Below are 25,435 nucleotides of genomic sequence, written 5' to 3'. Positions count from 1 at the left end.
ACCTTTTCATTTTATTTTGGTATAGCGTCTTGTCAAGGCTGGCCTTAAACTTGAGATTCCCCAGTCTCAGCTTCCAGAGTTACTGGGATCACAACTTGCAGTATCACCTGGCCACAACTGTTATTGAAATGGATTATTATTAAAATCTCACAACCACTTTTTTTTTTTTTTTTTTTAAGTACAGGGAATTGAATCCAGGGCACTTTGCCCCTGAGCTACATGCCTAGTTCTTCTTTTTAAAATTTTTTTTTTTCTTTTTTTGAGACAGTGTCTTGTTAAATTACCCAGGCTGTGTGAGCCTCCCTAGAAGCTGGGATTATAGGTATGCTATACTGAGCCCCAATCTCCCAACTACTACTATTGAATTGGCTCTTTTTCTTTTCAGTTCTGTGAGTTGATTTGATGAATGTTTATTTAATCTGGTAATAATAGAATCCCTCCAGCTTTCTTATGGTTGTTTTTTCATGATATACATTTTTCTGTGCTTTTATTTTTCTATTTTTATTTTAAAAGATATATACTTTGATCAGCATTTTTCTTTTTTCAGTCTGACATTCTCTACAATTCTGTAGAGAATTGTTTACATTTAGAGTTTAGATTTAGAGTTGTATAAATTGAATAGATGTCTGTCATTTTGTTGCATTTTTATGTATCTCTCTTTAGGTTCTGAACTTTATTTATTACTTTCTTTTATATCAAGTGGTTTTTATACTGTAACAGTTAAATTCTTTTAGTGATACTCCCATAGTATTATTTTGTATTACTTTCTTACTTGGTGCTCTAGGGTCCATCTTAACCTTTGAAATTGTACTAACAACTCCAGTCAGATTTAAAAAAAAAATCTTGCTTTTATAAAACTATTTTTTTTAATTCAGTTTGGTTCTACCGTTAGGCAGCTATATATTACAAACCCAACAATGAATTAGTATTGTTATTGCTTTACACAATTTCATGTTATTTAAAGGAATTGAGAAAATAAAGGAGAGCAAATATGAATTTATAGAATTTGTGATATTAACTTTCTTTTCTGGTTCAGATAAACAGTATGTAAGATCTGCTAGCTATTGATTCTCTGTCAATAAACTGTGACTCTACTTGACAAAATTGATTCATTATTAAAATTTCAATGGAGAAAATCATAGAGAAAATTACTGAAGGAGGAAAAAACAGTTCTTGAAAGATTGTTCTAAAGAAATACAGTAAATAAAATATTTAATAAACTGAGTTTAATTTGTCTTTTGAAAGATAGTTGCAAAGGATATAAAATTCCTCCTGGATGATTTTTTTTCCTTTGAACACCTTTAAAAAAATCTTTTTGTTTTTTTAGTTATACATGACAGCAGAATGCAATTCACAGTACACAGATGGAGCACAATTTTTCATTTCTTTGATTGTACACAAACTAGAGTCACACCATTCATGTCGTCATACATATACTTAGGGTAATGCTGTCCTTCTCATTCCACCATCTTTCCTATCCCCATGGCCCCTCCCTTCTGTTCCCTCCCTTTTGCCCTGTCCAAAGTTCCTCCATTCTTCCCATGCCCCTTCTTTTGAATATTTATAATATATTACCCCACAGTTTTCTGGTCATCATTGACAAGAAATCAGTTGCTAATCTTACTGTCCCTTGTGTATGACATGTCATTTTTATTGCTTTCAAGAGTTTTTTTTTTGTCATTAGCTTTCAACATATTTTCCTGTGATGTTTCTGGGCGTGAATCCTTCTTGGAGTTAGTTTGAGTTATTTGGATATTAAGATCTTCTTAAAGATAATTTGTTTGATGAGATATAGTCATTGTATCTTCCTTTATTTTTTAAGCATGGTTTTCTTAAATTAGTGAACATACTTATAATGACTGCTTCAAAGTCTTCACTAAGTCTGACATCTAGGTCTTCATATAGGTAAGTTTCTATTGCCTGCTTCTTTTCTCCTTTGTATTACTCTCTTTTATTTCTTTGTATGTCATAATTTATGTGTGTCAGGGAACTGAGCATTTTATACAATACATTGAAGCATCTCTGGACACTGGTTCCCTCCTGAAGTTTTTTGTTTGCTTGTTTAGAACATTGCTTGTTTAAAATGTTTGAAACAGTTTAATGAAATTTTATATCCCCTGTAGTGTATGAAATACCTGATGTGCCACATCAGAGGGTGCAGCTTTGGACATGGACATATTTATCTTGGAATGATTTTAGTGATTTTAACAGGGCTCTCTATGTCCTTTCACTTGTATCTCTATTAAGCTGTCTGCTAGTATTGGTATTATCCCTAGGTGTTCCTCTCCAGTAATATTTCTGTTGATTGGTCTATTGTTTGGGGTCATAAATTGTTTCACAATCTGATTGAAATAAATTTTGTGCCCTTTGAGAGTATATATGTGTGTGTGTGTGTGTGTGTGTGTGTGTGTGTGTGTGTGTGTATATTATACAAGATATGTAATAAATATAATATATTGTGATTATATAATTGTATCACATTAATGTGTTACATATTGCATATATAACATATTAACATTATATCTATTTATATGCCAGTCTTTAATGTTTATTCTGAACCTAACAGGGTTCTTCTTAGCTTCCTAGCTGTCTCTTAACCTAGTTCTCTTAGTAAACTAGCTGACCTGTGGTTTAGCTTTTTGTTTCCTTTTCCTTTTAGTCATTTATCACCATATTCACATTTTTGAGATTGCTCTTAGGTTTGAACTTTGCTATACTCTGTTCTGATAAAGTCATTTCTTTGAGGAGAGTTTCAGAATCTTCTCCTTTTAATGTTCTTCTCTGTAGCAGAATCCCTGAGCCTGTGCCCTGGGTAAGGTAGTAACCTTTAGAGTGTGGGCCTTGCTTTCCCTTGTGTGGAACCTCCAATATATTATGCATCATATGGAGATGGGTTGAAGGCAAATGGGGCATCAGTTATTCTAGGCCTTTCATGTTTAGAGTAGAGCCATGTTTAAAGGCTGGTGAAGGAAGGTAGGGGAAGGATATAAGAAATTCTGTTGTTCTTCCTGTCTTGGTGGGTGGGAGAGTACCATAACCCTTAAAAGGGAAGTGAAAAGAAAGTGTCTGCTTTCTCCATCTATCCTGAGTAGAGCTTCCATTATGTTAGCTCGTGGTAGTAGGGAGAAAGCAGTGTGGCTTATGTACCATAGGTTCTTATTATTCTTATTGAGATTCAGTAGATTGTCTTAAATAATTTTTTATTTATTGTATTTCTTCAGCACAACCTCTTAAGAACTGTGTTTTTTCCCCTCCTCCAGTAGTTTTCTCTTTGTTTTTTTTTTCATTGAATTTTTAATAGTGAATCAACTTTGTCTTGCCTTGAACAAATCTTACTTTTTCATAGGACACTTTCGTGAATTTGATAAACAGATATTTTGTTGAGGATATTTGCTTATATGTTCAACAGAAATATCAGTCTTTGAGGGTTTTCATTGTTGTAATGTCTTTGGTTTGGGTGTCAGGCTAATGCTAGCCTTATAAAAGTGAATTAAGAATATTCCCTCATTCTATTTTCTGGAAGACATTGTATCTTCTTTAAATATATTACTTATTAAATATTTGTTAGAATTCCCTGATGAAACTACTTGGGCCTAGACGTTTTTCAACAGATTCAGTTGTTCAGTAGATATGATAGGCACCCCCCCCCCACTTTTCTGAGTAAGTTTTGGTAGTATGAAGTTTTTAAGGAATAGGTCCATTTCATCTTATTTGTACAGAGTTTTTCTGGTAATACTTTATTATCCTTTTATTGCCTGTAGTTCTGTAGTCTTATATTTTCTCTGTTATTCTTAATATTGATAGTTTCTGACTTGTCAGTTTGCCTAAGAGATGCATTGATTTTTTTTTTTTTTTTTTAAAGAACTAGATTTATTTTTTTCTTCCCAGCCTCCCTCCCCCTTTCTGGTGATAATGATTTTTTGCCCTCTTCGTTATTTTCTTTGCTGTGGCCTGTTTTGCCCTTCTTTTTCAAAGTGTAAGCTTAGATGTTTGACTTAAGATCTTTTCAAATATGAACACTTAAAATTATAAATTTTTCCTTGGGCATTGCTTTAGCATCATTCCACAATTTTTGTTTTATATTTATTTTTGATTAGTTTAAATATTTTACAATTTGCAGTGATTCCATGGTATATGGATTATTTTAGAGAACATTTTTTATATATATTTGTTCTTTTATTTAGATTTATTGTTAAAAATGACCTAAGTTGTGATTCACTTTGGCAAATGTTTTGTTTTCCCTTTTAAAGAATTTTGAAGCTATTATTATTGTTATGGTATTCTATGAATGTCAGATCTAGTTTGTTCATGGTCATCTATTTTTCTGTACCTTTGCTGACTTTTATTAATTTGGTCTATTGTTACTTTTAATTTCAAAAGAGTATTGAAATTTTCAAATGTATTGATGGATTTGTCAGTTTCTCCTTTCTGGTTTACCAGTTTTTGATACATTTATTTTGAAGCTCTGTTTTTAAGCCCATTTTGGAGTATTTTCTTGGTGAATTGTCCTTTTTATCATTATTTAATATTTTCTTCATCTGTGGTGATTTTTCTTTTATCGTCCTGAAGTGTACTTATTTACCTGTTAATGTGACCACACTAGCTTTCCTTTATATTTGTTTTTCTTTTCTTTTTTTTAAAAGAGAGCGGTGTGAGAGAGGGAGGGAGAGAGAGAATTTTAATATTTATTTTTTAGTTTTCGGCAGACACAACATCTTTGTATGTGGTGCTGAGGATCCAACCCGGGCCGCACGCATGCCAGGAGAGCGCGCTACCGCTTGAGCCACATCCTCAGCCCCCCTTTATATTTGTTTTTCAAGGATATGTTTTTCGAAGTCTGTTTATTAGCCTATTATTATATTTAAAGTGTGTTGCATGTAATTATCATACTCTTTTTTAAAAGCCACTTTGACAGTGTCCTTTTTAATATAATTTAATATAATGATTATATATAATATAATTATGATATTTAATATAATTGTTAATTATATATAATACCATTATTGATAAATTTGGATTTAGGTAAAAAGTGTAATATGTAAATTTTCTATTGCCTTTGCTTTTTTTGACTTTGATTCTTTCCTGCCATCATTAGTTGTCATTGGCGTTGGCGGCCTCCTCCTCCACCTCCTCCTTCTTTTGTTACTGGACTATTTTTAGTTTTTCATTAAAATTTATCTATTTGGTTTTTAGTATGTTTCTTTGGCTAGTTTTTTTTTTTTAAGAGATTGTTTAAGGAATTACATGCTTAACTTTTCAGAATTGCTTATTGCATTATTTGCTTAGGTCTGCTGTAATAAATTGCCCCAAACTGGATGACTTAAAATAACAAAAATTGATTCACAGTTTTGAAGCATAGAAACCTGGAATAAAGGTGTCTCCAGGACAATACTTCCTTTAAAGACTTTAGGGAAGAATTTTTCCTTGCCTCTTTCTTGCAGCTTCTAGTGGTTGCCGCTGTCTTTGGTCTTTGGCATTCCTTGGCTTAAATTCTGCATCTCTGGTTTTGGACTCCATCTTTATGTAGTCTCCTGTCCCTTTCTGGATTCAAATCTCTTTCTCCTTTCTTTTATAAAGGCACCGATGGATATAGGGCTCCAAAATCCAGTATGACCTTGTCTTTGATTGCAAAGTTACCCTCTTGCCAAATAAGGTTGCATTCAGAGGTCCTGGGAGTTAGGTCTTAGATTCTCTTTGGGTATACAGCTCATTCCGCTGTTCTTTTATTCAAGTGGAATGTGAAAACCTTGTCATCATGCAGTTCCTTTTACTTCTCTTTATGTTCTAATTGTGATCTGCATATTTCATACTACAAATATTTCAATTACTGCACCAAATACATGGTAGGGTAATTTTTGCTTTAACTATCATGCCTATTCGTAAAAAAAGAGGAAAACAATAGTCTGCCACAGGGATTGGCAGGGAAACTCTCTGGAAGCCAAATCCAGCCTGCTTTTGTAAATAAAGTTTTATTGGAATGCATCCCATTTATGGTACTTATGTAAGGTCTGTGGTTGCTTTTGCACTACAGCACAGAATTGATTAATTATAATAGAGCCTAGCCTAAAGCCTAAAATATTTACTGTCTGGCTGATCCATTACAACATAGTTTGCCAACTCTTATTCTATATATTTGCCATTTTTATTGTTTTTCTTTAATTCATGAAATTCTAAGTTTCCTACTAGGATTATTAACCTTTTGTCCAAATAACCTGTTTTGTTTAATACATCTGTTTATGATGAATTATGTTTGTTAATCTGAAAATGTCTTTATATCAGCTTAATTTTTGAAGGATATTTTTGTTCTATATAGTGTTCTGGCAGCTACCCTCACTAGAATGGTTCACTAACTTTCCCTTTTGCTACAGTCCCCTCTACTTTCTGTTGATACTGATTGCCGCTTGATATTTAGTATTGAGCCTATATGATTGTATGTCTTATTACAGCATCAAGAACAAAGTAAAAATTTCACTCCACTTTTGTCTCTATACTGAGAAAATAGACCAAGAAATGTGTGTTCAAGAAAAGTATTAGCATTCCGAATATTTCAGCATACTCACTATGCAAAAAGGTTCTTATCTCTGTTTTCTGACTAGTCTTTAAACATCAGAGTTGACGTCTCATGCTGTATATAGCATTATTTTCAAAATGCTTTTTAACACATTAAGCCATTGTGTTTTTTTTTTCAAATCAGCTTTTTTTTTTATATCTTTTATTTCTTTCCCAAATAACTTTTGAAATGAATTTTCAGCTTAATTTTTGCACTGACTTGCTGGTTTTTTTTTTTTTTTTTTTGTACTGGGGATTGAACTCAGGGGCTCAGGGGCACTCAACCCCTGAGCCACATCCCCAGCTCTATTTTGTATTTTATTTAGAGACAGGGTCTTACCGAGTTGCTTAGTGCCTCGCTTTTGCTGAGGCTGGCTTTGAACTCTCAGTCCTCCTGCTCAGCCTCCCAAGATGCTGGGATTACAGATGTGTGCCTGCTCTGACTTGCTTTTTTTTTTTTTTTTTTCAGCCAAGTCACATTAAAGTTGGTGTACCCCTAGATTTGGAGCTAGAGATCCTATATTCTGTTTTCCCTGGCTCTGTCTCTGGTTGTTTATGCAAGAGTTTTTATAGGGCACTCCTACCAAATTATAATATCTTTAAAACAAAGTATTTCAACCAAACTCTGAGGCTTATTTTGGCTCTTAGAAGGCTGTGTGTCACATTGCTCTCTGCTAACAACATAATCTATGCATTGTTACTTTAATCCAGAGGTTCTTAACTTTTTTGTTCCAGGAACTTTTATGGCTCTTTAAAACATCTGCAACTTTTCTCTGGATGATATTTTATAGATGCAAAACTAAATATATATGCTTATGTAGACCCTGATTATATTGGAATAGAGTTTTTAAAATATTGATTGAATAAACAAACTCAGTGCCATGCATATTAACACAATATAGTGGGAGGTAGTAATTTTTAGACTATTAATGAGTATAAATGATAACTTGAGATTTGAAGTAACTAAAAGGATTATGAAAATATATATGGTTTCAAGTAGTAACAAGTATCACAGATGCTGCTACCTAATATCACTAGGGCTTATTGCCTGCATTTTTAATAAGGAAATATTAAATTTCAGAGGGTTAGTAAAATAAAGATGAAGTTTCTCCCCTCCCCCCTTTCATAAATTAGTTACTGGTAAGGGGTAGGGCAACCATATTGGATTAGATTGATCATTTACTCTTGAATCGTGGGAAAAGTTGAATATATGAACAACCATGATAGTTACAAAGTAAAAGGGCTCTTCAAGGAATCAATCAGGAGTATCTGCTTTAGTGAGACAACTATTAAAAAACTGGAAAACATTTGTGAAAGTTTATAATGATTGTGCTATTTAAGCATCTTTAAACAAAATTGAAACAGGAAATATTAAGTGGTGTGGTTTACACAAAAAAACATGTAATTCGGTTATTTTGCCTAAACCCTAAAAGCCTGGCAATACATTAGAATATCAGGGAAATAAATGTACATTTATATCTTTAAAATATTTTAAATGATTTGCAGTAACTAAAATTAACCTTTAATTGCCAGTTGTCTTATCATCAGACAAGGTGCTTCTACTGTAGTCCTTTTAAAGAAAATGATTTTTTGTACATTGATGGTTAATAAAGAATTTATATTCTTGTGGTTTATTTATTCAGTAAAATGTATCTGTTATGTCTCATGATTTTAGGTACTTGAGATAACAGTGGAAAATATAATAGACAAGTTTCCTTTGTTTAAGGGACTTAGAATTCTAAGGGGGAAGAGACAGGAAACAACAAATGAGACCAAAATTTGGAAAGTTGAGTGTTCAGTGAAGGCTTCTCTGAAGACAATTAGGCAGAAATGTTAATGTCAAGAAGCCCACTAGACATTAAAGATTTGGGATTAGATCATTGGAATGTAGCAACAAAGGTAAAGGCTCTAAGTTAAGAACTGACTTGATGTGTGGAACAAAACTAGTATGGCTAGGACTTAATAATACAAGGATAAGATAGCCTAACTTTTTTCTTCCTATCATTATAATTACTACTTTGCCTAAATCCCTGATCCTCTTACCTTTCATGCTGTTACATTATCTGTGCTTAAACCCACCTCTGCCTCCACTGTTCCTGTACCCCTGTGGCTACATGTGGCTGGAAAGCACCAATGTTGAGTAGTGGGTCTTTGTACTACTTGGTGGTTCTACTTACTGTATTTCTCCTAATCTTTTTACTCTCCCACTTTTTTAGAAGACTATTCATACCTTTTCCTCTCTCCTTAAATTTCTTATATATATGAAAAAATTAATTGATCATACAGAGGTTAATAAGTTTAAGTTTCATTCAACAGGAAGACTACAGAAACACCGCCCCATCTTTTTAAAAAAAAAATTTTTAAAGTTGTAGATAGACACAGTACCTTTATTTTATTTATTTATTTTTATGTGGTGCTGAGGATCCAACCCAGTGCCTCACACGTCAGAGGCAAATGCTCTACCACTGAGCTACAACCCCAGCCTTCCCATCTTAACACCATTTTCTTTAAAACCTAAAGGAATGGCCTTTTAATTTTCAAGTTTGTGATTCAGAAATTATTGAAATTTTGTCATTTAAGCTCAATAGTACTTCCCTTACTATGCTTCATTTTATTTAGGACTTTAAGCCTTGGTGGTAGAAATCTGTCTTAAAATGCTAGACCATTTTAGATAGATCTATGTATCAGATGTCCAGAATTCCTGAAATATTTGTGAGAGAACTATACACATATACTAGAAGTAGTATTTCAAGAAGACTTCCATGACAGTCTCTTGCCAGGTGTCCTTGGGAGCGTGACATCATCTTTAAACACTATGTGACAATCCCTAATGAACTGCTGTGATGCCCAGGCAAGAAAGGGCAACCTGGAAGTTTAGCCACTTCCTTAAGATTATTTAGCTTTTGACTGACTATACAAATGCTTCATTGTGGGAGTAGTGTGTGCTCCATGCAGATGCAACAGATCCACATGTCCCTCAGAGGGAAGACTATGGTGCTAATGGGTAGGAACACCATGATGTACAAGGATATCTGAAAAACAACCCAGCTCTGGAGAAACAATTGCCTCATATCCAGGGGAATGTGAGCTTTGTGTTCACCTAGGAGGACCTCATTGAGATCAGGGACATACTGTTGGCCAGGTTTCAGTTGCTGCCCATTGCTGGTGCCATTGCACCTTGTGAAGTCACTGTGCCAGCTCAGAACAGTGGTCTGGAGCCCAAGAAGACTTTCTTCTTCCAGGCTTTAGGCATCACTACTAAAATCTGCAGGGGCACCATTGAAATCGTGAGTAATGTGTAACTGATAAAGACTAGAGACAAAGTTGGAGCCAGTGAAGCTACCCTGCTGAATGTGCTGACAATCTTTCCTTTCTCCTGTGGGCGAATCCAGTACATGTTTGACAATGGCAGCATCTACAGTCCTGAAGTGCTTGACATCACAGAGAAGACTCTGCATTCTTGCTTCCTGGAGAGTGACTGCAGTGTTGCTATTGTTTGTCTGCAGATTCCAACTATTGGATAATGCCTCATTCTGTCATCAGTGGGTGTAAGTGGGTCCTGGCTTTGTGGAAACTGAATATACTTTCTCACTTGCTGAGAAGCTCAAGGCCACCTTAGCTGATCCATCTGCATTCATGACTGTTGCCCACATTGGCTGCCACCACCCCTGCTAATCTAGCTGCTGCTGTGGCCCCAGACATGGGTGAAGCAGAAGAAGAGTTGAATGAGGATATGGGATTTCATTTCTTTGACCAATTTAGTCAGCTTTATATGTAATAAATAAATAAATAAATAAATAAATAAATAAATAAATAAATAAATAAATAAAGGCTTGTTTCTCTTAAAAGAAGAAGAAGGCCACTATCATTACAGAAAATTAACAGTCACAAAATTAAGTTAATAAAACATTAAATTATGACTAGGTTGATTTTAGAGAATATTGATTATATTTTATTTTTCTTTGTAAATGTAGGCAGCTTCTCATTTTATGTGTTAATTGTAACCCTTTGAAAACAGTATTATTTAAAATATTCAGAATAAAGTTTAAGTTAATGTGATGATATTCTCAGACCAAATATGATATGAAACTGAAATTCTTAAGTTTATTTATTTTGTCTGCCCTTGGTATGCACCACTAGTCATCAGTAGAGTTCTGAAAACATTCATTCATTCCATCAAAGTAAAAATTCGTTTATAGGAACAAGAATACATCTTTGTGATTATAATTTATTTACAAGAAAAAGTTACTTGACATAATTTCAGAATTTGAGAAAATCTCAGCTTTTAAAAATAATGGCAAAGTGCATTTACTTCAAGTTTTATTGAGCTTCTGTGAAATTTGTCACATCTTGTAGTTCTAATTAATAGCCAACCTGGAACATAATATCCTATTTATAAAAAAAGAAAAGAAGAAAAACTGTTTTATCCTGACTAAATTAAAATTTAACTTAAAGCTGAGTGTATAACGACTACCAAATTACAGATGTTTTAGATGCCATTTCCAACCTCCAAAATATTTGGACATTGTTTTAAATACAATGTCCAAATGAAGTGGGAGAAAAAAGGAAACATGGAAAAAATTAGTTATAATTATCTACTTTTCTGAATCAAGACATAGAATGTTTAAAATAGAAAATTTTGGAGCTGTAGGCATTTAAAAAATTCCATCTAAAACTATTTTTTATCTTTGAAAACAGACCTGAGGAAAGAAATTGATCAGTTGTTGCTTTTTTCTTTTTCTTTTCCTTTTTTTTTTTTTTTTTTTTTTTTTGCCTTTTCTGGACTCATTAGTGGTCTTTTTTCATCTGGATTCTTTCCAAATTAAGATTGGCATATGTGAATGAATTTGTAGTTGATTCTTTTTTATTGTTGAATTATATTCTGTCATATACTCTATCCATTTATCTATTGAAGAATGTTGTTAGTATAGATGTTCTTCTATGGATTTTGATGTGATCATGGTTTATTTTGTAAAGTTTATACTGCTGAACTGTATTCTAAAGTGACTGTACTTGTTTTCATTTTTGAAAGCTGAGTTTTAGAATTCTTTGTTGATAATTTTTCTTTCTGTATTTTAAAAATTTTCATCTATAGCACCCTGATTTGAACTGTTTCTGATGTCATCCCTACACTTGTGGGCTTTAAGATTCTCTCTTTTTTTGGAGGGGGCTGTACTGGGCTGTGAACCTTGGGCCTCTCAGATGCTAGGCTAGTGCTCTACTACTAAACTACTTCCCCCTGCCCTTTTTCATTTTGAGATAAGATCTTGCTCTCTTATCTGTGCTGGCCTTAAACTTGGAATCCTTGGAATCTTCCTGAATAATTTGGATTATAGGCATATGCCACCATACCTGGCTGAGATTCTCCTCTTTATTGCTGTTTTTTTAGTAATTTTCCTCTATAGTGTTATGATTGTTCCCCTTGGAGGTTGTGAGTTTGTAGTATAGTTCTAAACAAATATGATTGTTGTTTTTTATCTTTTTCATTCTTCCTTGGATAGTAGTTACACGAATGCTAGACCCTTGAAAAGATGCTATTTGGTACCATTCCAAAGTTCATAGTTCACTTTTCCACAATTCTTTTTTCTTTCTAATTATTTTTCTCATCATTTAATTTTGGATTTTTTTCTACTGCTATATCTTCAAATTCATTAAGCTTTTTTGTATTATTGAATTTCCTGTTAATCCTAGTCAGTGTGTTTTTCTTTATGTTTGAATTTTTGTAAGTCTCAGCCTTTAAAAATATATTTTTAATTTTCAAGTAAACATAAAACTCATAAAGATGTTGCATATGCCCATAACTTTTCCTAAAGGTATTATCTTATATAACTATAGTGCATTATTGAAACTAGTGGTTGATTGGCACAAAATAATCAGGCTTTAGATCTGTCTCAGATTTTACCAGTTTTTGTATGTACCTACGGTTTTTAATGTATTTCTCTTTCATATTAGGCTATTTTATCACATGTCACATAACACCATCAAAACCAAGATACAGAACTCTACTATTATCATCAAGAAATTCCCTTGTGTTGCCAATTGGGGTCTTTTAAGTGTTTGGAATATATTTTTAATACCTTGTTTACATTTTTTTGTCTACTAATTCTATTATCTGTGATGATTTATTTCCTTTTATTGTATTTCACTTTGTTAAAGGTTATATTTCCTCATTTTGATTGAGTTCCACATACTTAATTTTACATTCTTTTATGCTAAAGTGTGTTGAATTATTTTCTGTTTAATTGGGCTTTGTTTTGAGGTATAGGCATGTTACTTAGAATCAGTATGATCTTTTTAGAGGTTGGTTTTAAGCTTTGTTAGTGCCAGTCCAGAGCATCTTTTGGTCTAAAGCTTATTTGATTTTATTGCTGAAGCATTCACTACTTTCTGAACTGTACTTGGTACCCCATGTTAATAAGTCCTTCTACTCTGGTTGATGCTAACATGAACTCAGAATTGTTTTGACTATTCCTCTTCAGAGGCCTTTTCTCTAGACTCAATAGTTTTTTCACACACACGCTTAAATCATTACTCTGCTTAAACCTTAAGGTAGAAATAAGACTTCCTTTTGTCCATTTGCTCTACAGATTCTAGCTGCTTTGGTGTCTCCCAAACTGTAAATATTTTTTAGACCATTGATTTAATTCTGTGTGAACATTAGGTTCTGACTGAGTTCCACTTTCCCCTTTTAGTAGTCTCAAAACTAGAGGCAATGAACTGGCAGCAGATACTAGCTCACTTTATGTTCTTTTTCTTGATGCTCTTTGTCTTAAGATGACTGTTGTTTAAATGTCTTAAAAAATTGTTTCTTGTGTTTTTGTGTAGTTTTCTGGTTATTTAAGTTAGAGTAAATGTATTTGTTTACTGTCATGTAAGACATTTGTGCCTTATAGAAAATTTATTTGTAGTTTGGTGAATCTGTAGTTGTCCTTTCTGACTTTTTTAATATTTGTAGGGCTTTGGAGGAAAGTAGTGTATAAATCTTAATATATAGCACATATTCTTTCTCATGCTTGTTGCTTTTTACATATTCTCTTTTTAACATAATGCTCACGTCCTCTTGCATTTATTGTGCATCATCACATTCCAAATATGAAGGTTATGAACACAGTGTATTACCAAACATTTTTATTTAATACAATATACTGAAGATAGTGGTAACAAATGTTAGTTTTTTACGTTACTTGGAAAAAGTAAATGTATACTCTTTTGTATACTAAAAGGAGATCATGATGTTTAGTTTAATATAGATTCCTATATTGGTAAGCATATATGTTGGCTATGGATTAAAACCCTAGGCCATGAAATATTTGAAATTATCCCAAAAGGAGGAAGCAAACAGTGAACAAGGTTTTCCTTCATACTGAAATCTGTGGTTGGGGCTGGGGTTGTGACTCAATGGTAGAGAGCTTACCTAGCATGCTTGAGGCACTGGGTTCAATCCCCAGGACCACATAAAAAACAAAAACAAACAAACAAAAACAAATAAAATAAAGGTATTGTGTCCATCTATAACTAAAAAAAATTTAAAAATTAAAAAAATCTGTTCTCCCAATTGAAGCTTTTTCTTTTATCTGGTAAGTTTACAGATTAAATATTAATTTTATTGTTAATAGATATTTAGCATCAAAGGATTCAATTCTAATATTTTCTGTACAATTAGGAGGTTGTATTGTTAAAGGTGTGTATGGCATTAAGATTGTTAAAATTATTTTGCTTGAGTTTTGATTTTAGATTTTAGATTTTCAAATTTACTAATATTCTGAAATTATGATATTAAAATTATTTAAAAAGGAACAATGTTTAGATGATAATGCTTTTCTCTTTTTGAAACAACTTAAGTTGGAGCCAAATGTCTGTGTCACTTAACAATTCTTGGACATACAGTTTGTTTGGTAGTTTTTTTCCTTGCTAAATGATAAAGGATTTGTGTTTTTATTGCAAATATACTTAGGGTTGAGAAACCTCTCCACCTTACTATATTTGAGAGATAGACTCAATTTTTAAGGCACATATGAATTTAGTAACAAATAATTAACAGTATTGCCACATAGTAAGGTATCCTCAAATATCTCATCCTAATGTATGTAATGTAAGATGGGAAAAAAAATGCGTAAAAATACAGCTTCCACTGACTTTATAATCAAACATATAAAATAGGAGCCAGAAGATAGGTAATCATCACCTGAATTCTTTTAAATATTGAATCTAATAATGTTAGTTTTTTAATGATTTGTTTTCCTTAAAAACAGTTATTCCCTTCTTAGCAGATTGGTTTTTAGAGGTAATTGTGTGTGTGTGTGTGTGTGTGTGTGTGTGTGTGTGTGTGTGTATGTGTGTGTGTATATGTGTCTCTCTGTTGGTTTTACTAATACTGGTTCATTCTCCTTTTGAATTATAAATTAAGTTTATTTTATTATCCCCTTCTAAAGTGTATTTTATATGATAATAAATAATTCTTCTAAATTTGAATATAAATATTAATCATTAGCAACATTATTGGTTCATTTGGTATAAACACTACTTAGGGTAATTGTTTTACTTAAATTTAGTTGTAAGACATTTGTCTTGATAATGTGTCTATATAAATTTTTTTGTAGACACCATCTTCGAATCTTTCAATGTTTGATTTTCAATATACATTTTTGTGGTAGCATTTCTGATGACTACCATCTCTGCTTCACTGATTTTTGTACCTGATTTGCACAGTGCCTAGTTACTTTGGATTTATTTATCTCTGTCTAGGTTAAGAAATGAGTCCCATTATTGTTTTTGCCAATGTGAAAAAAGTGAATTCTGTTGGAGTATGCATGAAATAGGAATACTGAAGGACCAAGGCATCATAAAATTTGGGATTTGTTGTTTTTCAGTGGAGTAAAATTTAACAGAATATTGAATTAGGTTTGCATCTATCAATCATCCTAAAATATATAATGTATTCCCATTTTATGGCATAGGAATAAGCCTCATGAGTGGCATGAATCAATAGCTATATAACTTATATTTCTGTATTACCTAAATTACGTAAGCTTTGAGGGAGAATATATATTTACGTGGCTGAATCTAAATTGAATATTTCTAAGAGTAACCAGAGAATACTTAAAAGAAAAAATACATTAGGTGAGGAGTGAGCTTTTTTTACCCACTTAATTTTTTATTTACTTTTAAGTTTTTTTTTGATAATGATATTTGGGGACACTTATAATTAAAGAAAGTAGGAGTAGCAGGAGAGAGTTTTTCATATTTAATAATTTCTGTCTCAAAGTATGTATGCCAATTTTAATGCTAAATGGTTAAGAGGAAAGATAGAGTATAAGATAATGACTTTATTTTCTTATGTTTTTGTGTATCATATTGGATAGTTTTGCTACTGTTCATATATTTTCATGTTAGTAATTTTGATGGCTTTTGGATAATTCCACTCTAGAGGGAGAACTGGTGGGCGGTCCTTCCTGTGACACGACCCTTGAGTGACAGTTCTATTTGATTGCCTCCAGTACTGTGAGGAAAGGACAAGACTCTATGGTGAGGACTGATGGACATACATTATCTGAGAAAAGAAACTACCAGGTAAGACCATTCTTTCTTTTCCATTTTTTAAAAAATATTTGTCATATAGCATTAAACTGTTTTGGTGTGTTATATTTAATTGGAACTAATAAATACCAAGGAATATACCTTAATTTGGAAAATTTGAATTACGATTTTAAAGGTATGTATTGGTTTTGACAGTTGAAATAGTTGGGAACATTTTTCTAAATAAAGCATGTTCATAATGTACTTTTTTTTAGTGTCAAATTTTTCTGATATTTTAAAACAGATTATCTGATACATAATTTATGACTTTGTAGCTGGACTCAGGTAATAATTAATGAAACAAAGTGTTGATTGCCTTTACACATATCACTGAGAGACTAAAACCTAAGCCCTAGTTATATTTTGCAAAATAGACTCGTAAAAAATACAGACAGAATTTAATAGAATGTGAAAGAAACAGAAATGAGACACCTAGGGTATTTAAAGATCCAAATATTATTAAATTTGTAGTAGTTGGCTGTTTTTACAAAGCTAGAGTCTTGTTTCTCGTTTAATAGGTTGGTTAATAATATCCATCCCTTATATAGAATGTAGGGATGCCAAAAAGATAGTTGAAATGTAACATTCCTATTTCTTTTTGAACTTTTAAAAAAGGGTGAATATTAGTACTGGGATGTTGCTCAGTGGTAGAGCACTTGCCTAGCATGAGTCAAGCCCTGGGTTCAATCCCCAGCACTGTAAAGAATAAAGAAGGTGAATTTTAAAGATAATGTTATTAAACAGTGATTTTTGTAAACCAAACATTTGACTTTAGTTTTTTAAAGGAAAGTTGCTTTATTCATTTGATAGTGACTCTTTATTAAATCACGTAATAATCTAGAATAGAAAATAGTTTAAAGCTCAAATAGGAGAAATACATTTCTAAGGCTTTCTGCACAGACATGTGTCAGCCTTTTTCTCTCACCCCACTAGTTTCATTCCCTCTAGATTGTCAAAGGTAACTAGTGTGATAACAGCAGCTTTGGTTCATTACTCATTTATCTACCAGTCAGTTGTTTTAGTGCAGTTAATCCTTTTTTCCCTGAAATTGGGAAAGTGAACAGTGGAGAAAAATGAAACTTTTTGAGTTTTTCACAGTGTGTATTAGCAAAGAGCCTTTGATTATGAGTTTTGGTTTGGGCACTATCCCTGATAAAAGATAAGTTCATATTTAATCTTTTTAGAGTTTGGTCTAACTTAATTTGTGAAGTTTCTTGCCAGATCTTTATGATTTTAATAAGCCAGAGTAAGCTGGAGCTATGCTGAATTATTTCTTCCTGTAACCATTTTTTCTGATTTGTTCTATAGACTTGACCAATATAGACTTTACTGATTATTTGTACTTGGTGTATCTCTTTCTGCCTTATAACCACTTCCAATAAGCTTGGCTCATAGATTTCGATTGATCATATTTCTTGGGCCTTTACATCTTTTGGTAGGTTCTGCTAAATTATTTTAAGAATATTGAAATTGTAGGTTATGTGGCATTTCAGTGCTCACTATTCAGTTTGTAAAGAGTGAGTAGAGAACATTTGTTGTGATTGTACAGTAATTGTACAGTTAATTTGCCTCATGGAACCATATTCACATAGAATTCCAAAATTTCTACTTAAGAAAGGAGTAAAATGGAATTGTGCTTTACATGTGAAGAGATTTGCTTATTCTTAGCTCATGCTGCACTAAAAATATCCTGTTATTCCAGTCACCTTATTCACGAATAATAATAGGTTTTTGAGCTTACCTGGAAAATACAGTCTTAGTTAGGGTTTTGCTGGCTAATTTTTTTTTCCTTTTTTCTTTTGTTGTTATATATTGATGCTTAACACCTGTTGAAATATCCTTGGAAACAGTTGTTTACGTTGGCATTATAAAATTGTTTTATTTTTAAAGCTTCCTCTGAAAAAAACGTGTATAGAAATATGGTTTCCTGTCTAGTTTAAGAGCATATGGGAGAGTCAAAGGAATATTAAGTAAATTACTAAAATAACACTTATTTTCATGCTGGTAACTTATTTTGTATATTCTGAGATGAAACTCATTTAGGTTTTTAAAATTTTCTGTTAAAGAAATTTTATTATTTTTCATGGGTAAAATTGAATTTCTTTATCCACATTTATTACTATTTTAATTTCTCTTTGAGGGCTTTTGCTTTTGGAAGGTTCTTGATTTAAGCATCCTGATAATATACTAGTATTCCACAGTTTAATAAGCATAGTATTTCTCCAGTTTTCATTTCTTATGGACTTGATTAAAGCCTTAGGAATTTAGTTTAGAAAGGTGCATTTTTTTAGCTATGTGCTAAAATTGATTTTCAGGGGCTGGGATTGTGGCTCAGCGGTAGAGCACTTGCCTAGCACATGCAAGGCCCTGGGTTCGATCCTCAGCACCACATAAAAATAAGTAAACAAAATTAAAGTATTGTATACAACTATAACTAAAAGATAAATTTTTTTTTAAAAAAGTGATTTTCAGATTGGCCTTGGTTAAATCATTGATTTTTATGGTGGTATCTACTTTGTATAGCTTCTTTTTCATTATAAACATAAGCCCAATTTGGCATTCAGAGTTTAAATACAGTAAAGTTTATTTACTCATATAGATTTGTGTATTAGTCCAGGTCAGACAATTTATTTAAATGGTTCACAGTTCATTGATTTTGGAAGAATTATCAAACTTTCTTCGTGGAAATGTAATGTCAGTTTTTTTATAAGAATTTTCTTACTTTCCTCTAATTTACACTTATTTTACCTGAGATAGGAGCGTACACAAATTTACATCATCTTAATTACCAATTTACCAATGACTTTTCCTTTTTTATTGAAGCTTCTAAGCATTACACATAGTCTTTCTACATTCTGATCTACCATATGGTTTTTACCTTTCCAGTGCCTCTTCTCTTAGTCCTTATAGTAGACTTTCCTATTTAGTAACACAAAGATACTTTTAGTGTCCTGCTGTCACTTTATACTTTCAAGGCTTTACTTATATTGGCTCCTTTTATTTAAAATGCATCTGTTACCTTTCTTCACAAGTCAAGAATTGTTTTGAATTTTTCTAGAAGCTCTGCTACCATTGGTGTAGTGCTTATGCGTTCTTTCATAGATTTTCTGCATACTTGTAGTTTCCTGTTTACCATAATACATTGTACTCACCTATCTTACCATAATACATTGTACTCACCTATCTGTCTGTTTGTTCTTGTTTTCCTGTAGACCTGTACTTTCTAATACTGTGGGCATTAGTCACAAATGTCTGCTTAAATTTAAGTTCGTAAATTAAATATTAAAATCGTATTTTTGTCAGTCATATAAGCCTCATTTCAAATGTTCAAAAGCTATATGCTGCTAATGGCTACCATATTTGAAGAGTGCAAATTAGAATGTTTCTATAACTGCAGAAAATTTCATTAGACAATGCTTCAGTTTCAAACTTCTTGAATACTAAAACTGTACCTATTTAGTATTGCCAGTACCTAGCATGGTACCTACTATAAAGAAAAGGGTTCAGTGCCTATTAAATAAAAACAGTGAAACAATGGAAATGAAGAAGTAGGGAAATATGGTAGGTAGCCTACTACTGATATTTCCAAGATTTTTAGATGTTACTCTGAATGGAACTTTTCAATATGAGCTAATTTCCTCTTTTAATTTTTAAAATCACCTAAGAAATAGATACTCATTGCAAAAATGTTGACAAAAATATTAAAATATAGGGCTGGGGTTGTGGCTCATTGGTAGAGTGCTTGCCTGGCACACATGAGGCACTAGGTTTGATCCTCAGCACCACATAAAAATAAAGAAAGAAAATAAAAGTATTGTGTCCATCTACAACTAAAACATATACTTAATTAAAAAGTTAAAATATGTGGAAATAAATCTAATTTAAAAAGAATTGTGATAAAAAATACAATGTGGAAGTTAACCTTCACAACTTTACTCTTTACAGTTTGGAGTATATATGATCTGATCCTTGCTAGTAAATATTTAAATGAGATGTGATTTGTTACCTTTGCTTTTAACAAATATGTATTTTGCAGCTTGTTCATTATACTTACAGATATATTTCCATGCCCCATTTCTTTCCTTGCCTTCTTGTCTGGAAGTAGTCATTAGTTTGAATTTTGTGTTCTATTATTCTTAATTTTATATTATTAGATATGTCTGTTTCCATGTCTACAGGTGCATCCTCCTTTATGTGTGATTATTTTTTTGGGAAGTGGTGCCCTATATTCCATTGTTTTGAATAGGAAAAATAATAATGATTTTCCAGCCACACAAAATCCTGAACAGTTTCCCTGATATCATTTTAACACTCAACGTATATGACAGTTCACCAAGGATTTCTGCATAATATAAAGCATTTAAGACACAAGTTACCTAATTATTTAACACATACAAATGTGTAGTAGAATGTTTCTATTTAGTATGTGGGAGTGTTATGTTATCTCATATACATTAACATTTGTTGTCTTATACCACAAAAAATGGAAGTGTAGCCAGGTGTGGTGAATACTCTCCTATGTATTCCTGGCCTGTAATCCCAGGGAATCAGAAGACCGAGGCAGAAGAATTACAAACTCAAGGCCAGTGTCAGGAATTTAGCGAGAACTTTTAGCTCAGTAATAGAGCACCCCTGGATTCAATCCCTAGTACCCCCATCCCCCCAAAAAGTAAGTAAGTGTAAATAAACAATGAACTATTCCTTTTCATTTTTTGTAAGTTACTTATGGGAAGGTTTTGTCTCTCAGCAGTTCAGGATGCATGTTATAACTGATACTGTCTTAGAATCATAGTTTTGTGGCATAGTTAACATGAATTTTCTATGGATACCTTCTAGTATGAGTAAAAACATCAAAGCTTTTTAGAATGTGTGCATAGTATATTAAAGATAACTAATTTTAATAAAATAAACAAGGGGAATATTTTATAAATGAATACTTAAAGGTTGAGGGTTTGTTAGGGTAAATCTGGTACCCAGAGAAGAAAGATGGAGGTTTTAGTCGTTGCTGCTATTTGGTATTGGAAAAGGTGAACAATAGTGAGTTGATGAAGAAATAGTTTAGAAAATAAGTACCTGATTCAGTGAACTGGTTCACAGTTTTCTCTGCTCCTGAAATTCTTAAAAACAATGACTTCACTTAATATCTCTAAACAGAAATACTGTAAAGGATTAAAATGTATGACTTCATGTTTTGCTCACTTATAGTAATGCAGGTGCTATAAGGAGGTTGGTCTTATTACATTACATTTTTAAATGGGATGCTTCTGTTCATGTCATGATCATGTTAGTAGCAGCGTAAGTCATTTGACTTAATAACCTAAATTTTTTTTAATTAAAATTTTAGATTTTATTTGGCATTCCTGGCTCCTCTTTTTCCAGTTTTTCTGGCCAATCAAGAATTATCAAGTTAAATGAATCCCCGGTTCCCCATTGTTTGGTTCATTGCTGCATGATGCCTTTCTTCAAATGTGTTATATGTTATGGGACTTTCTTCCTTATCTTTTGAAATCATCAAATGAATTGACTTTTTTTCCCCCTCTGAAAAGCAAATTTCAAGACACTTGGTTTATGACACCTTTAGTGTCTTGGTAATTTTCTATACTTTCTCTAGACTGAAAGTAATTTTGCTGAGTATTTAAAACCAAGTCACTTATGGTAGTAGTTTGATAGCATCATTGTGTGCTCATTGTGGTGCTTTTTGGGGAGAATTTAGGCTGTAGACTTTCTATGTGAAGTATTGTTTTCTTTCAGAAAAATAATTTACATGCAGTTAATTTGTTTCAGTTATGAACATAAAGAATATGTCATTAAATTGAAAGTTAACATATTAGTACAAATATTTCTGTGAACCAGAGAAAATGTAGAAGCAAGAACTCTTTTTAAAACACAGTCATTAGCCTTGCTTGTATTCTGGGATGATAGCATTTAAGGTGACAATTTAGATGTTGTTGTTAATTTTTTAAATGCCCACATAAAAATAGAACAAGTTGAAAGCAAAACCAAAAGTCGTTGAATATGTTTGAAATAAAATCGATGACACAGAATCTCCAGGAACCTAAAAATATAAGCAGATGAGAACTAATAAAAAGACCCATATTTATCAGTTTTTCTGGATTAAAAAAAAAAAAGTAATGGGAAGCCTTGAGATGTCCAATAGACCTAAGACTGGGAGCACCCAAAGTAATCAGTAGGTATCTACTGATTAGCCACTTTGAAATTGGGATAGATTTTGCCAAGTTCATTAGGTAAAGAGTGTAAAGGGCCCATGGAAAGGCTAGAATGACTGGAGCGGCCTAGCTGCCTGAACTCTTAAAAGTGATCTACCAGTGTACCCTCCTAAAGATCCTCCTTAGGAGAATAATCATATAGAGAAGGACATGCACATCAGAGACATTGGAAGGAGAAGGACCAGATAAAAATGGGAGAAGGGAACAGAGCCCAAAAAAGTCTTAGAAATCAAGCCTTCGTGTTTTCAAAACTACATGAAAGCAACAGAAGAGGGAACTTTATGAAGTTAGAGAAATTATGTGAAACAAAACCATAATTTAAAATTTCAAGAGCATTAAATCCACAAGATGTCTTCTAGGAATGTGTTTGGGGATATTCATAGTGATCTGATACTTGAAAATATCAGAATTTAAATTGGTGTGTTTAAGACATTTTTTTTCCTATAGCAATTAACTAAACAAAGGTGTTTTCCTAAAAGATTTTTCATTTTGCCTTTCATATTTAAATTTAATCTATCTGAAATTGATTTTTGCATATGGTGTAAGGTAAGAATCCATTTTTCCCCTCTGTACCTAGAAATTCAATTATGAGTATCATGTATTGATTGTTATACCTTCCTTGACTAATCAGCATCGGTGCTAGCTTCCTAACTCTTTTATAAACTCTGTTTCTTTATATTCATGGGTTTGTTCTTCTATCTCTGTTCTGTTACTTTGATGTATTAGTCTATGCCTATACCATCACAGCTCTTAAATTATAATCCTTTGTTAAATATTGATGTCTGTCTCTGTCAATCCTCATCTGCATGAATGCCTTGACTTTTCTTGACCTTTTGCTCTATGACACATTTAGAATAGTCTTGAAAAAAACTACCCTCCAAGAAAAAACGGATTGTTTATATGTGAAATTGCACTGACTTTATTTTTATTGGAGATGAATTGATAAGTTCATGATATTCTTTCTATTCATGAATTCATATACTGAGATCATCTATATTTTATTTCAAATTTTTATATTTTTAATGACAAATTTGTAAATTTTCATTCATTTTTGTTGCTCTTTTTTTTGGTTGTAAAAGGTATTTTTTAAGATTATATTTTACACGTGTTCCTGTTAAATTGTAATGCAAGTTACTTTCTAAATTGAATTTTGTAACCATCTGTGTTGCTTAACTTTTTTATTTTTATAATTTATGGAGTTTTTGGATGTTTTCATGGAAATAAATATATCATTTGAAAATGACAGTTTCAGAACTTCCTTTGTAATTTTTACGACTTGCATTCCTTTTCTGAATTCATTAGTACCTCTATAAAATTTTGAAAACTGGTCTGGGGTTGTGACTCAGTGGTAGAGCGCTTGCCTACCGTGTGCGAGGCCCTGGATTCTATCCTCAGTACCATATAAAAATAATTAAAATAAAGGTATGTGTCTAATTACAGCTAAAAAATAAATATTTTTTAAAAAATGTTGAAAATGGTTAATAGTAATATTTCTCTTATTGTCTTACGAAGAAACTTTGTCACTACTAAATATGTTTGATATGGAATTTTTCTGTAAATATATCTTATTAGGGTAAAGAAATTGTTCATAATGCTACATTTATATATATATATTTATATATAAATGTACACACACATATATATGAGTGTGTATGTGTGTGTGTGTATGTGTGTATGTGTATTTCCCCACCCCACCCTCGCTGCAGAACTTTTTTTATTTTTAAAATTGTTTACTGTATGGCCTTTCCCCTTTTTTGATCAGTCTTGGTAGAGATTGATCAGCTTTGATAGTAATCAAATTTTAGCTTCATGTAGTTATTTTTAAATTTTATTTTTGTTTACTATTTATCAGTGCTCTTTAATGCTTTCCTTATGTATAGGGTTTGTTTTACTGCTCTTTAATCCTAAATGTTTAATTTTCCAAACTTAAATCAAGTTTCCCTTGCCTTTCTGTTGCTGATTTCTCATGTAATCTCATAATGATTAGAGAATGTGGTTAGTATAATACCAGTCATTTGTTCATATAATTAAAATGTCTAGGTGCTGAATTTCATTTCCTTCCTTCTAGGTTCAGCAATATATTTAAAAATAAAAATGTAATCTCTATAGTGATTTTTTTTCATTACTGTATCCCTATCTGAGAATAATTAGCTGACATTCAGCAAATATTTGTTGGTTGGATAAATCAGTATTTTGTGGGGCATTTTAAATTGTTCTTGAACATTTTAATAATCTAATGTGTTACCAAAAAACATTTATTTATTTATATATATATATATATATATATATATATAAATTTTGGGGTCTCAGCTGAAATTTCATGTCTTAGGGAAATATTTTCTGCTTAGTTCTCTGTTTACATATTCCTCATTGTAATTTTACAGGCTGTGATGGTGTTATTTCTGCTCTTTATTGTTATCTATAATTAAATAGATTTGATGGTTCTTTTTCTTCTCTTTCTTTTTCTCCTTTCCTTCCTTCCTTCCTTCTTTCCTTCCTTCCTTCCTTCCTTCCTTCCTTCCTTCCCTCCCTCCCTTTCTCCCTCCCTCCCTCCCTCCCTCACCCTACCTTCTTTCTTTCCTCACTTCCCTTTCTTTTTCCTTCCTTCCCTTCTTTATCATTTCCTTTCTAGCTAATGTACCAAAAATTTTTTCTAATTCATTTCTTCATTCTTTTAGGTTTTGTGTGTCTGAAAAAGTATTTCTTTTTCTCCATTTATAAGAATATTTTTTCTGCATAAGTAATTCAAAATTGGTCATTATTCCTTTGGAACTTTAAAGATGTGCTCCAATGTCTCCTGACTTTATGTGCTCCAATGTCTCCTGACTGACTTCTAACAAAATAAAAAAGTCTGTTGTTATTTTTATCTTTAGTCTTCTGTACATAATGAGTCATTTTCTCTGACTACTTTTAAGATTTGCTTTAAAATTTTTAAGTTTAAAAATTTTAAAAATGCGATACTATTTTTTTGATGGGTGATTTTGATTGTGATGTGTCTTGGTATAACTTTTTTCATGACTCTAGTGTGGGGTTTTTGAAATTGTGACTTTATAATTTTTATCAAATTTGAAGACTTTTATAGT

The 25,435-nt window shown here is 32.1% G+C and overlaps 1 protein-coding gene and 1 pseudogene across 8 annotated transcripts in view; both read left to right on the top strand.

The window, feature by feature from the left end:
• The window catches only part of Cnot2 (CCR4-NOT transcription complex subunit 2), a 101,085-nt gene that overhangs the window by 18,822 nt on the left and 56,828 nt on the right, over positions 1-25,435 (top strand). For 4 of the 8 annotated variants that reach the window (XM_078053140.1, XM_005328741.4, XM_040280322.2 and 1 more), the window contains one exon: positions 15,977-16,119. The exons of 1 other annotated variant lie outside the window; for it this stretch is intronic. In XM_078053140.1, the coding sequence (XP_077909266.1) occupies positions 16,072-16,119 (48 nt within the window). In that variant the 5' untranslated portion in view covers positions 15,977-16,071. Of the gene's footprint in view, positions 1-15,976; positions 16,120-25,435 lie in introns of those variants that run through there. 3 more of the 8 variants (XM_078053139.1, XM_005328740.3, XM_078053136.1) reach the window with 1 other exon arrangement.
• On the top strand, positions 542-10,168 carry LOC144378419 (large ribosomal subunit protein uL10 pseudogene; annotated as a pseudogene).

This window comes from Ictidomys tridecemlineatus, chromosome 6, assembly GCF_052094955.1.
Source record: "Ictidomys tridecemlineatus isolate mIctTri1 chromosome 6, mIctTri1.hap1, whole genome shotgun sequence".
Classification (NCBI taxonomy): Eukaryota; Metazoa; Chordata; class Mammalia; order Rodentia; family Sciuridae; genus Ictidomys; species Ictidomys tridecemlineatus.
This window is presented reverse-complemented; position numbering and strand designations above follow the sequence as displayed.